Source organism: Erinaceus europaeus, chromosome X, assembly GCF_950295315.1.
Source record: "Erinaceus europaeus chromosome X, mEriEur2.1, whole genome shotgun sequence".
Lineage (NCBI taxonomy): Eukaryota > Metazoa > Chordata > Mammalia > Eulipotyphla > Erinaceidae > Erinaceus > Erinaceus europaeus.
This window is the reverse complement of record NC_080185.1, coordinates 60370016-60384411: the sequence shown is the minus strand read 5'-3', so window position 1 is coordinate 60384411 and position 14396 is coordinate 60370016. Positions and strand designations below refer to the sequence as shown.

General features: G+C 39.4%; 1 protein-coding gene across 1 annotated transcript; it reads right to left on the bottom strand.

The window, feature by feature from the left end:
* Positions 1-475: 475 nt before the first annotated feature.
* Positions 476-14112, bottom strand: LOC132535882 (thioredoxin-like protein 1). The gene is made up of 2 exons (XM_060183409.1): positions 13944-14112; positions 476-1647 (listed from the first exon to the last, which is right to left on the bottom strand). The coding sequence occupies exons 1-2, from the start codon at positions 14110-14112 to the stop codon at positions 692-694; spliced, it is 1125 nt and encodes a 374-aa protein (XP_060039392.1). The 3' UTR covers positions 476-691.
* Positions 14113-14396: the final 284 nt, after the last annotated feature.

Here is a 14396-nt window from a genome sequence, read left to right as displayed (position 1 = left end):
AAGAGAGAAGACTCAAATTAATAGAATTGTAAACTATACAGGAGATATCACAACTGACACCACAGAAATCCAGAGAATTCTGCGAAACTTCAATAAAGAACTATATGCCACCAAGCTAGAGAATCTGGAAGAAATGGAACAATTCCTAGAAACCTATGCACTTCCAAAACTGAACCAAGAAGAACTACAAAATCTAAATGCACCAATCACAGACAAAGAAATTGAAACTGTTATTAAGAATCTCCCCAACAACAAAAGTCCTGGACCAGATGGCTTCACAAACGAATTCTACAAAACTTTCAGGAAACAGTTAATACCCATACTTCTTAAGCTATTCCATAAGATTGAAGAAATAGGAATACTCCCTTCCACCTTTTATGAAGCCAACATCACCCTGATACCAAAAGCTGATAGGGACAGAACAAAAAAGGAAAACTACAGACCAATATCTCTGATGAACATAGATTCCAAAATATTATTATTATTTTAAGCTTGGCAAAAGTAGTGACTTTTATTTACAATTGCATGTACCAAGATTACAACAGAAACACTAGTGATAACATCTGAACAAAAGCAATGATTTACTGGTAATGGCAATGAATGGAACATTGACAGTCTCTGTTGAGAGTCAAGCAATTCTCCAGGAGCTGTAGATCTGATCGCAATATGGTCTTCCAGTATCTTTCATATCTTAGTGGCTTTCTCCTTTTTTGCCAACTACTCGTTTGAAGTCATTCATATTTGTTGCCTGGACTGGAGTACCAATAAAAGTAAAATATGAAATTCTTGTTGTTTCTTCTTCACCTTGATTGGACTGAACAAATATAGTTACACTGTTAACATTCTGAAACTTGACATAACGAAGTGGGACAATGCCATCTTCTTTAATATCATCCTCTGTGAGTTCCAGAGCTTGAGTTGGTTCACTCCTTTCCGCCTCTTCAAAATCCATCGATCGGGGTAAATTGATGAAAATTTTTACATATTTAGGACCCTGACCGTTATCTGGTCCTTGAAACTTCATTGAGTAAAGCTTAACAGGTTGATTGAATGCCACAGTAATAAGCAGCTGTTCATCACAATCAGACTCCAAGAAGGTCATGTCTTTTCGTAAACAGTTGTCAAATCCATGTTCATCACTTTCATTAAGACATTCACAGCCAGCTTTATTAATAAAAGGCATTAAATCCATATAGCCTTTTGGGATATCTGTGTCCTCGTTGCTTCCAGGGTCATTTTCCAAGTGCTGCTTGATTTTTTCTTCTAATCCCACAGCATCTGCTCCTTGATATTGATCAATTCTTACTTTGTTTCGGAAAAACAAAAATGTGGGTGTTGCTGATATATTGTTGGTGGCAGCTGTTCCCTGACACTGATGCACATCTACTTCCAAGAAAACTGCCTGCGGATACTTATTACTCATAGAACTGAATGCTGGGGCAATCCTTAAACATGGTCCACACCCCCGCATGGTGAACTTGACCACGGCGAGGCGGGAGCCCGCGCAGCTCAGCTCCGGCTGGAAATCCGGGTCGATCCCGACCGGCTTCACTCCCACAATCCTCAGACTGTCCGGCAGGGCGGCCGCGACGCCACCGGCTTCGAAACTGAAAAGATGAGAAGCCCCCAGGGAGCGGTAGGGCCACGCTCAGGAAGGCCGAGGCCTGGACAGAGGAGGCGGTGGCCGCCGCAGCTCCTCCCGGGGCTCTCAGTGCCGAGTCACGCCGGGGAGCAACACATCAAAAAGATTGTTCATCATGACCAAGTGGGGTTCATCCCAGGAATGCAAGGCTGGTTCAACATCCGTAAATCAATCAATGTCATTCATCACATCAATAAAAGCAAAGCCAAAAACCACATGATTATCTCAATAGAAGCAGAGAAAGCCTTTGACAAAATCCAACACCCATTCATGCTCAAAACTCTACAAAAAATGGGAAAAGATGGGAAATTCCTCAAGATAGTGAAGTGTATATATAGCAAACCTACAGCCAACATCATACTCAATGGACAGAAGCTGAAAGCATTCCCCCTCAGATCGGGGACTAGACATGGCTGTCCACTGTCACCGTTACTCTTCAACATAGTATTGGAAGTTCTTGCCATAGCAATCAGGCAAGAGAAAGAAATCAAAGGGATACAGATTGGAAGGGAAGAAGTCAAGCTCTCACTATTTGCAGATGACATGATAGTATACATAGAAAGACCTAAAGAATCCAGTAGAAAATTACTGGAAGTTGTTAGGCAATATAGCAAGGTATCAGGCTACAAAATCAATGTACAAAAATCAGTGGCATTCCTTTATGCAAACACTAAATCTGAAGAAGAAGACATCCAGAAATCACTCCCATTTACTGTTTCAGCAAAATCAATCAAATACCTAGGAATAAAGTTGACCAAAGAAGTGAAAGACTTGTATGCTGAAAACCATGAGTCGCTACTCAAGGAGATAGAAACTGATACCAAGAAATGGAAAGATATCCCATGCTCATGGATTGGAAGAATAAATATCATCAAAATGAATATTCTCCCCAGAGCCATATACAAATTTAATGCAATACCCATCAAAGTTCCACCAGGCTTCTTTAAGAGAATAGAACAAACACTACAATCATTTATCTGGAACCTGAAAACACCTAGAATTGCCAAAACCATCTTAAGGAAAAGAAACAGAAATGGAGGCATCACGCTCCCAGACCTTAAACTATATTATAAGGCCATCATCATCAAAACAGCATGGTACTGGAACAAAAATAGGCACACAGACCCGTGGAACAGAATTGAAAGCCCAGAAGTAAATCCCAACACCTATGGGCATCTAATCTTTGATAAGGGGGCCCAAAGGATTAAATGGAAAAAGGAGGCTCTCTTCAATAAATGGTGCTGGGAAAACTGGGTTGAAACATGCAGAAGAATGAAATTGAACCACTTTATCTCACCAGAAACAAAAATCAACTCCAAATGGATCAATGACCTAGATGTCATACCAGAAACAATCAAATACTTAGAGGAAAAAATTGGTAAAACACTTTCCCACATACACCTCAAGGACATCTTTGATGAATCAAACCCAATTGCAAGGAAGACCAAAGCAGAAACAAACCAATGGGACTACATCAAATTGAAAAGTTTCTGCACATCCAAAGAAACTATTAAACAAACAGACAGACCCCTCACAGAATGGGAGAAGATCTTCACATGCCAGACATCAGACAAGAAACTAATCACCAAAATAAATAAAGAGCTCAGCAAACTTAGCCGCAAAAAAGCAAATGACCCCATCCAAAAATGGGCAGAGGAAATGAACAAAACATTCACCACAGAGGAGATCCAAAAGGCTAACAAACATATGAAAAACTGCTTTAGGTCACTGATTGTCAGAGAAATGCAAATTAAGACAACACTAAGATACCACCTCACTCCTGTAAGAATGGCATACATCAAAAAGGACAACAGCAACAAATGCTGGACAGGATGTGGGGACAGAGGAACCCTTTTACATTGCTGGTGGGAATGTAAATTGGTACAGCCTCTGTGGAGAGCAGTCTGGAAAACTCTCAGAAGGCTAGACATGGACCTTCCATATGAGCCAATAATTCCTCTCCTGGGGTTATACCCCAAGGACTCCATAACACCCAACCAAAAAGAGGTGTGTACTCCTATGTTCATAGCAGCACAATTCATAATAGCTAAAACCTGGAAGCAACCCAGGTGCCCAACACCAGATGAGTGGCTGAGAAAGCTGTGGTATATATACACAATGGAATACTATGCAGCTATCAAGAACAATGAACCCACCTTCTCTGACCCATCTTGGACAGAGCTAGAAGGAATTATGTTAAGTGAACTAAGTCAGAAAGATAAAGATGAGTATGGGATTGATCCCACTCATCAACAGAAGCTGACTTAGAAGATCTGAAAGGGAAACTAAAAGCAGGACCTGATCAAATTGTAAGTAGGGCACCAAAGTAAAAACCCAGTGGTGAGGGGTAGACATGTAGCTTCCTGGGACAGTGGGGGTGGGAGTGGGCGGGAGGGATGGGTCACAGTCCTTTGTTGGTGGGAATGGTGTTTATGTACACTCCTAGCAAAATGTAGACATATAAATCAGTAGTTAATTAATATGAGAGGGGGAAGTCAATTGTATGTCTCAAAGTTTCTCAAAAGACAAACTGAATCTTTTTAATATATAGGCTACGTATTTGATATGCGGACTCTCTCAAAAGCCTAGACCAAGTAGATTAGAAGCTTCCAATAGCACAGCTATATACAAGATACTGGGTACTGTACAGCAAACCATAACAAAGGGACTTTTCAAAGTTAACCCAATTAACAAATAATGTGATAATAATATTAACTATTGATTGTCTTTTTGAACCCTAAGACAGCAGGAACCTCACATCTTCACTATAGAGCCCCTACTTCCCCCAGTCCTGGCACCCTTGGATAGGGCCCACTTTCCCGTATGCATCTCCCAATCCAAACCAAATAATATTGCATCCGCCGATCACAACCTAACCAAAGCAATGATTGCCATCTCAACATGCTTCACCTCAGACTGTATCCAGAGACTTCACGTGTGGAATGACAACCCTTCAGCTTCATTACTCGGGTGAGACCTTTCCTTTAATAGTACACTCTAATTTCATCTCAGGTAGTTCACTTTCTAACAAAGTCCCATAACCTAGATATACACCAGTTTCTGTGAGAGAGAGCTTATGTGCACACGTATCCATAAACTACTGTAAAATATATACCTGAAGGCAGGATTACACTATGGTTTGCAGTGAGTACCTCCCTAACACTTCCTCTCCACTATTCCAAGCTTGGGATCCATGATTGCTCAACAAATTGTTTGGCTTCATATGTTAACTCTCTTTTCAATCACCAGGTTCCAGATGCCACCAGGATGCTGGCTAGACTTCCCTGGATTGAAGACCCCACCAATGTGTCCTGGAGCTCAGCTTCCCCAGAGACACACCATACTAGGGAAAGAGAGAGGCAGACTGGGGGTATGGACCGACCAGTCAACGCCCATGTTCAGCGGGGAAGCAATTACAGAAGCCAGACCTTCTACCTTCTGCAACCCTCAACGACCCTGGGTCCATGCTCCCAGAGGGATAGAGAATGGGAAAGCTACCATGGGAGGGGGTGGGTTATGGGGATTGGGTGGTGGGAATTGTGTGGAGTTGTACCCCTCCTACCTTATGCTTTTGTTCACTAATCCTTTCTTAAATAAAAAATTTAAAAAAAAAGCCTCACCCTAAGATACAAAATTATACACATTACATCATTTTAAAAATATGACTAGGATGAGGTAGGAGGAAAAGCTGAGTGTAATATATTTGAAAACTTGGTTCTGGCAGAGGGAATTTAAGTTAATGCTAATAACAAAGCCTTGAAAAAGGGGTCATGGGGGTAACAGAGCTTTAACAAAATTCTGTTTCATAATCCTGTCTGTTTAAAAGGAAGAGAAGTGCAGTTTGTCTGAAAGAGGAGAAGGGGATCTATGGCCTTCGGTTCCTACTTTGAACCTCCGAGCTTATTAGCAAAAGGAATCAATATTCAGAAAGATTTCACCACAACTTGCAAGAACTTGGGATCTCCGTTCAATGTGATTATTTCCTACCCTCTAGCTGTCTATAAGAGAGGCTCTTAAACACTCTGTTCAGATTTGATCAAAACATTAGTCAAGCCTTATGATGTTTGGACATGCTAGTCAACACCAGCATCATTAATCATAAGGTTACTGACAGATGCTAAGTACAAGCATCTGTATGTTAAAATTTCCATTTAACTGATCAGCACATAACAGGGCATGAGGACTTAAAAAGTGATAAGGCACATTTGGGGATGTGTGCTCCATGCAGATTTGACCCAAATTCAAGAAACAGAAAGTAATTAGCAAAACGTAATTCCTGGTATTAATAACTATATTTGGAGAATACTAAATGTCTTAATTCTCATAATGATTCTGAATGGTTAAAGGGTAATTAAAAATAACTCAAACAAGAGTATCTGCTTTTCAAAAAAGTGAAGAGCCACATTTTAAGCATATGGAATTATGCATTACAGTGAGCCATATTTGAATCAGATGAAATTATGCATTAATCTTTCCCAGATAAGACATTATTTGTATAAAGAACTCACTAGTAAAATAACATTTACTCAACACTCCTGCTTAAAAATAGAATATCTTCTACTGACAGGGAGACAACCAAAAGACTTTCCATTTAGCATAGAAGGTCAGTTCCCAAGCACAAGGACCGGCATAAGGATCCCGGTTCGAACCCCGGCTCCCCACCTGCAGGAGAGTCGCTTCACAGGCGGTGAAGCAGTTCTGCAGGTGTCTGTCTTTCTCTCCCCTTCTCTGTCTTCCCCTCCTCTCTCCATTTCTCTCTGTCCTATCCAACAATGATAACATCAACAACAATAATAACTACAACAATAAAACAACAAGGGCAACAAAGGGAATAAATAAATAAAAAATTAAAAAAAAATTAAAAAAAAAAAAAGAAGGTCAGTTCCCTAAAAATTTTTCCACTAACCAAGTAGATTACTTCTATATTATTATACTAGTCTAATAGATCAGTGTATTAATCACATGTCTATAGGTAGTGCATTTGTTAGGATGTAATCTATATCAGTAAGTAGTCTGGGGAATAGCTATTAAGTTATAAATCAGTAACATGGTTAATTCAGAACAAAAATAAAGGATTCATATTTTTCTCACTGATTTATAGGCATCCAGAGAAAATAAAGATAGCCGGGAGTTGGGCTGTAGCGCAGCGGGTTAAGCGCAGGTGGCGCAAAGCACAAGGACCGGCATAAGGATCCCGATTCGAACCCCGGCTCCCCACCTGCAGGGGAGTCGCTTCACAGGCGGTGAAGCAGGTCTGCAGGTGTCTGTCTTTCTCTCCCCCTCTCTGTCTGCCCCTCCTCTTTCCATTTCTCTCTGTCCTATCCAACAACGACAACAACAATAATAACTACAACAATAAAACAACAAGGGCAACAAAAGGGAATAAATAAATAAAATAAATATTAAAAAAAAGAAAATAAAGATAGCCTTAACCTTGGGGTTTAACTGTAGGCACACAGTATGGCTCTTTTAAGAGGAATAAAAAATGTACCTTCAGTGTTTGCATTTTACTTCCTACTGCATTTCATGAGTTTATAGGAAACTTACTGTAAATATTGAAGTATTTATTAGTAAAAGTGAGGGAGAGAAAAACAGTATAATTCTTTTTTAATACTTATTTCATTTTGTTGCCTTTGTTGTTTTATTGTTGTTATTGATGTCGTCATTGTTGGATAGGACAGAGAGAAATGGAGAGAGGAGGGGAAGACAGAGAGAAGGAGAGAAAGAGAGACACCTGCATACCTTCTTTACCACTTGTGAAACAACTCCCCTGCAGGTGGGGAGCTGGGGGCTCTAACCGGGATCCTTAAGCCCGTCCTTGTGCTTTGCACCATGTGTACTTAACCCGCTGCTCTACTGCCCGACTGCCTACAGTATCATTCTGATACATGTAGTGTCCGGAATGTAGTGTCTGATACAATCAATCAATTCCTCATGCATGGAACTCTGGCACTCTACCTACTTCACAACTTTCCAGGCCACCAGGATCAGCATTTTTTTCTTTTTTAAATTATTTATTAGATAGAGACAGATGAAAATTGAGAGGGGAGGGGGAGACAGGGGGAAAAAGACAGAGACACACTTGAAGCCCTGATTCACTACTTGTGAAGTTTTCCCCCTACAGGTGGAGAAGGATCAGAATTTTCATCTCCTGTTTTAGAGAAAGACAGAGGGAGAAACAGTCAGAAAGAAGAGAAACAAGGATATCAGTGTTCTACCATCCATGAGATACACCCTATGCTATCCAGGGTGCTTCATGTGGAATCGGTATTCAAATCTGAGGCCTTATGCATAGCACAATACGTAATTTATAGTGGAAATCATTTCCTGGTCCTGAAATATCTATTGTTTAATTGCATTTGATTAAAAAATGTTTGAAATATACTTATGAGTATCACAATGGAGAAAAGAGAAAATTCTTTAGAGACCCTAGACTAAAAAAAAATACAAGTACTAAAGTGGACTATTTGTAGCAAAAGTTATAAACAATGCTGAATGAGAGAGTGTGAATGTGTAATTCCTTATGTAATTGAGGTGATCAGAGAGAAACATAGCTAACATTAAATGTCTTTATTAAGTGGTCTAATTATCCTCATGACATAAAACAAACGGGTTTATAAAGAATAATAGTTAAGAAGCATGGAAGGTTTAGTGGGTTCCAGATACTTTTATAAAATAATTAAATTCCTGGCACTGTATGTGATAGAGTGATATTTTGGTCCTCTCTCCCTCACATTTGTTTTCATGTATTTGTCATGGGGAACTTTCAGAACCAGTTCATAAGTAGAGGCCAAATTAAGCCACAGTTGGAACAATTAGTCTTCATTGACACACTCATCTTTGATCATTAAGAGAAAAATGTAATCTCTAAGCTATAAATCTTTATAAGCAACCAGACTGCCTAAAACACAAAATGAAGCAATTATTTTTAGATTTGTCATGTTTATCTCATCGTGATAAAGTGAACCATCTAACTCTAACTGAGGCCAGAGAATATGAGCAATACAACTGTCAAGGAAAAAAAATTGAAGGGTGAGGACTGAACTGGTTTCACATTCTGTCACTTCTGTGTGGGATGTTGTTTTCCCATCCCTTGAGATTGTAACTTGGTAGTCATTCTTCAGGGAGATATTTCCAGTGGCAGCCCTACCCTTTCAACAACAAAGTCCCTATTACCTAGCTTCAGTATTTACCTCTCACAGTTGTGATTTCACACTAGATTGTGTGATTTTGTTTTTTTATGAATGCCTGTCTCCTACATTAGACTGAAAGTTTAAAAGGGTAGGGACTTTTCCACCCTTCATTGTCCTCAGTTTTGTAGTGTTGGCATAATTTGTGGCACACATAATGGGCTCAGCAATGTTTTCTTGAATTAATGAATGACTTTTCAATTAGGATTCCACAAGTAGCAGCAGAATACACACACACACACACACACACACACACACACACACACACACACAAATAATTTCCTCAGTCAAAAGAATGAGTATATGATGTGAAAGCAGTTCTGGTATCAGACTACTGGGATTCAGATCCCAGCTTTGGCATTTAAAAACTAGTTTAACTTTAGTAAAACCACTTAAGTTCTCTGACTCACTTTCTTTTTCTTTTTTTAAGTTTATTTATAAATAAAAATATTAGCAAGGCTATAGGATAGAAGGGGTTCAATTCCACACAGTTTCAACTACCAGAGCTCTGTATCCCATCCCCTCCATTAAAATTTTTCCTATTCTTTATCCCTCTGGGAATATGGACCCAGAGTCATTATGGGGTGCAGAAGGCAGAAGGTCTGGTTTCTATAGTTTCTTCTCTGCTGAACATCGGAGTCGGCAGGTTGATCCATACTCTCAACCTATTTCTAGCTTTCCCTAATGGGTCAGGGCTCTGGAGAGGTGGGGTTCCAGGGTACATTAGTGAGGTCCTCTGTCCGGAGAAGTCAGGTTGGCATCATGGTAGCATCTGCAACTTGGTGGCTGAAAAGCATTAAGGTATAAAGCAGAACAAGTTATTTAATAATCGTCTGTAAAGGTGAGAATAGTTCTGCCTTTGTCATATTGCTGTTGTGAGTAATGAGTTAATGACATGGGAAACACATGCTCACCATATTTACTACTTTCAATGAGCATAAGCTACTATTTGATTAGTCTTTATGTCAGACTACAATAAACAATTGTTTTCCGACACTAGTGACTGAGATATTGTTTTGCATTTTCCTAGGGTCTGATCCTTACATGCCCCCTTCTTTCATTCCATTAACTGATTTGATGTCACTGAGGCTAGTAGTGAAGGGGTCCTTTGGTTTCTGCAGCTTCTGTCTTGCAAATGGCACTAATATTTCAGAATGAGGTCTAACCAAGAGGGTAAAGCATAAACCCAGCAGCTGCCTATGTTTCCTAAGTTGCAAATTGGTAAAATGAAATAAGTGTCTTGTATATTTCACTCTGAAATGACAGGAAAATAAGTGGCCGCATCAACTACTAATTACAGATCACCAGTGAGGGACTCTGGCTTCCACAAAATTGTGTCAGAACCATCCAGGGGCTTCAGGTTTAGTGCATTAGCTATTGCATTAGTCAATGAAGAGTGATTGAGTGTAACAAGGAGCTCCCATTTATTTGGTATTTTATGCATGAGACTACCAGACTTTGACAGAAATAGTGATTATAAGGAGGACATTATGTCTCTAGTTACTGCTACCCAATGGCAACCATGGAGGATATCTAATCATTGAACTCCCAAAATCCTTACTCCAAGACCCTTTGACACTGATGATGAAAGGGGTACTAATTTGTCTTTATGCTTACATTGGATCCAGGTACTTCATCAGTTGACTCTTCTTCTTCTTCTTCTTTTTTTTTTTTTGCATTTCAGTAACTGTAACAGCTTTGAGCTTTATTTGTGGGGAACTCTGTGGTGCTATGCTCAGGTTCTGAAATATGAAATATGATGGGAAACCTGGGTTAAGTTCTAGTATCATCACTTATGGGTCTGGTGACCTTGGTCGTACTTACTAATAACTCTGCTCCATAAAGATTACTGTGAATATTGAATTAATTATTGTATATAAAGCAAGAGTACACTATATGAATATAGAGTAAATGTTCAACAAATCATCATGATTCATAGTATTTGATTTCTCTTTTTTATTATTGTTGGAAGGTGGATCATTCTGGAATGAGGGGGTCTCCACGGGGCAGGGTGGTTACTTGGTGGAGAGTGTATCTGTATTACTGAATTTTTTATATAAAGATGGGGACAGAGAGGCAGAGATAATAAAAGTAAACCACAGCACCAAAGTTTCCTTTAATGAGGTGGAGGAGGGAGCTAGTATCAAACCTGTATCACATATATTACAAATGAGTACACTGTCCAAGTGATCTGTTTTGTTGGTCCATTATTAGATTCTTAAAAATATATATATCAGTTTTAACATTTGTCATCAGGGATTTTTGTTTTTATACCGTCACTGAAAGGGAAGCAAATCTGGAAAACACTGGATAAACCAATGTCTCCCCAAGGCAGATTTGGTTTATCCATATAATTTAAAAATATATGATAATTATTTTTTATAGATAGAGAAGTTGAGAGGGAATAGCGAGGCAGAAAGGGGGATAGATACATGTACACACATCTGTCGGCTTTCTGGTGGGGTGACACCAGCAGGAAGACAACCAACCAGTTCTCTCTCGCTCGCTCAAGAGACTAAATGAAGCAGAGACACCAGGGAGAAAATGATGTGCTCTCAAAATCTCCTCTATTAGCAGCTGGGCAAGAGTTTAAATAGAAAACCAAACAAAGAGCATATTTAAAACATGTCAGAAATTACAGGTTTCTTAAAGGTCAGCTTGCCCCTATGGTAGGGGGCTGGTATGACAAGAATTGATGATACAAGACAGTTATTCTCCATGACGCAAGCAACTTAATTATCCAAAGGTATTTGAGAGAAACATAGGGGTTAAACAAGTAGGGTGAGACAGATAGAAGATGGATATCCAAAGGCCATGTAGTTTGCAATTTCTCTTGTCTGGGGTCTGAGGTGTATGATGGAGTGTGTGATAAGGTGTGTTCTCTTCTGTGATCAGAAGGTGAGGTGAACTTTGAGTAAATGAATCTTAAAGTAGGCAGTCATGTGGCCTTCAGTTAATGGAAGGGGGTATTGAGGTTTCTGTGGTCTTGAGAGTCAAGAAGGAAAGAACTTAGTCTGAGAGACGGATACTCCCCTTTGCTCACCTCGTTTGAGAGAGACTAACAAGAGGGTATCTTCTAAGACCTCCATTCAAGTATGGGAGGAGTTCTACCTAAGCTCTATCAAGCTTACACATAGCCCCACACACTTCTGCAACACTGCTTGACCTCTTATGAAACTTCCTCACTACAGGTGGGGACCAGGCACTTGTACCTGGGTCATTATGCATTGTAATGTGTGCACCCAACAAAGTCTGCCACCAGCTGGCCCTTATCCATAGTTTTTATGAGTATAAAATAGTCTTGATATTGAAAAAATGGGGTTCTCTGCTCTAGACCTTGACTTATTATGAATATTTGGTATAAAATATTATAAAACCTTTCAGAGATTAAATGAATGTCCTAGCCCATATGACTCCTGCAATATGGTAGGTTCTCACTAAGCAGATTAAAGTTTTATATTCATTATAACTCTTCTACTTTGTTCTTGATTTTCTGAGAGTCTATATGCAACTTGCATATGGTCATCATAGTTTTGGGTACAAAACACATAATAACTTTCCATTTTCCTGGAGAGATAGACTCATATACTAAAGAACCTTAAGCCTGATGAGATGGACTATAACTACTAAGTCAATTGGGATATATGTTCACAGATGTACACAGTGAGGCACTTATGTTCTCCAGGACAGCAGGGAAGAGGACTGGATCTAGAGACTGAAATAGGGATATCTGGGTTATATATGTCTCAGAAATATCCGAACCATATGAAGCAAGAGAATATACCATCTCAGGGAGCCTATAAATTATGTACCAGTTCCTTAGTTATCTATGCTGAATATGGGACATTCCTAAGTGTCTCGGAATATGCTGTCATACTTAAATAAAGCTAAGAATCAAAGCCCTAGTCTTTAAGTGGTACTATTAAAAAAACTGCAGGGATTTTGTATCAGCTAATAGGAGTTCAAATCCCAATTCTATTCTTTCAAATATCTCTGCGGCCTGGGACCTGTACAGTCACCATATGGAGTTGCATGACCCTGCTATGAAAAATTGGTACGGCAATAACTTGAATGCATGCTTAAGAGGAGACAAACATGTATGCAATGGGACTTTTCTGACTATAAAACCTTCAATGAATGTGCAATGTGGTCACTGCCTGGTCTTTTGTCTCTTTTACCCGATGAATTCAGAGAAAAGGTTTTCTTCTCTTGACCCTACAGAAAAATGTTGTTATTACATCTCTACCCCCCAAGATGTTCTGAGATTGGTGGCATCTGCTCCATAGAGGAAGCAGGCCTGGAATAGCATGGGTATTTACGGAGGAGATTGGCAGAGTATGAGTTGTGAAACTTATTGGTCTGCTCCAGAACATGCTGTTGAGTTCCTCAACTCTCAGTAACACTAAATTTAATCTACCCTTTTTAAAATGGTTTTAGAAATTTGCTTTTTTGTGTGTTTCTCTTCATTTTATGTTGGCAGGAAAGGCTTAGGCTTACTCCCCATAGAAGGGCTGTTTCTAAACACAGAATGACTCTGCCAGGCTTATAGACATTTTTCACTGTCAAACACACAACAAGAGAGGGACTTTATCAGAATTAATGGTCATTTCCTTACCTATTATGAAAGTTCTAAGGAGTATCTATGCTGTTCCTAGTCATGACAGGGTTATAGTCATAGAGGGCATCTTTTATAAGCTACTCACCAGTGAAAGAGTAGATTTAGACTGTTCTCTGAAAAGTTACTCTCTCTAACAGATTCAAATGTGACCTAAGAAGGAACAAATCAATCAGTCTGAGAGATGCTTGTCTATGTGATTTGGAGCCACTTCCTCTTACTCATTGCATGGATTTAGACAACTCACTTCATTGCTCAGCTTCAGTTTTTGCATCTGTCAAAAAGAAATCACAAGTATGAATCTAGAGTGTTAATGTGAGGAGTGAATTACATAATAATCAGCACTCAATAATTGTTAACTAATATTACCATGATTATTCCTGCAGAGAATTACAGTGTAAAAGAAGTCACTTCTTTGACCTTTGAGGGTGTATACTAAAAAGGAGAAAATAATGACACAGGAGGTGGTGGGGCAGAGGTAGAGTGTAAGACTTACAAGACTGAGCTTCTAAAAATGATCCCCTGAACTGAATATACCAGAGTGATGCTCCAATTGTTGCTTTCTTGTAAATGAATAAGTGAATCCTTGAAAAATGGGAACATTTAAATATCGCAACACAAAACTTGTGGAACGTCAGGGAGATTGTATTAAGGTCAAAAGGCATCGTGGCAGTTTCCCTAAATTCCCCTTCCTCTCTAACCCCTCCAACCCAAAATGTTAACTTGGCCACATTTATTCTTTCAACTGCATAGAAACCACTTTTATTTTTGCTTTCACCCTATGTGGGGGTGGAGGGAGAAGGAGAGGGAATAAACACCAGCTGGGATGAGAATATGAAAAAAAAAAGACAGGTTTCTTTTTTTCTCATTAAATAAAAGAATAGGGTTGTGGGAACAGTGAGAAAAGTATGCTCTTGGTGCAGAGGGGCTATTGGGAAGAGTTGCTGCA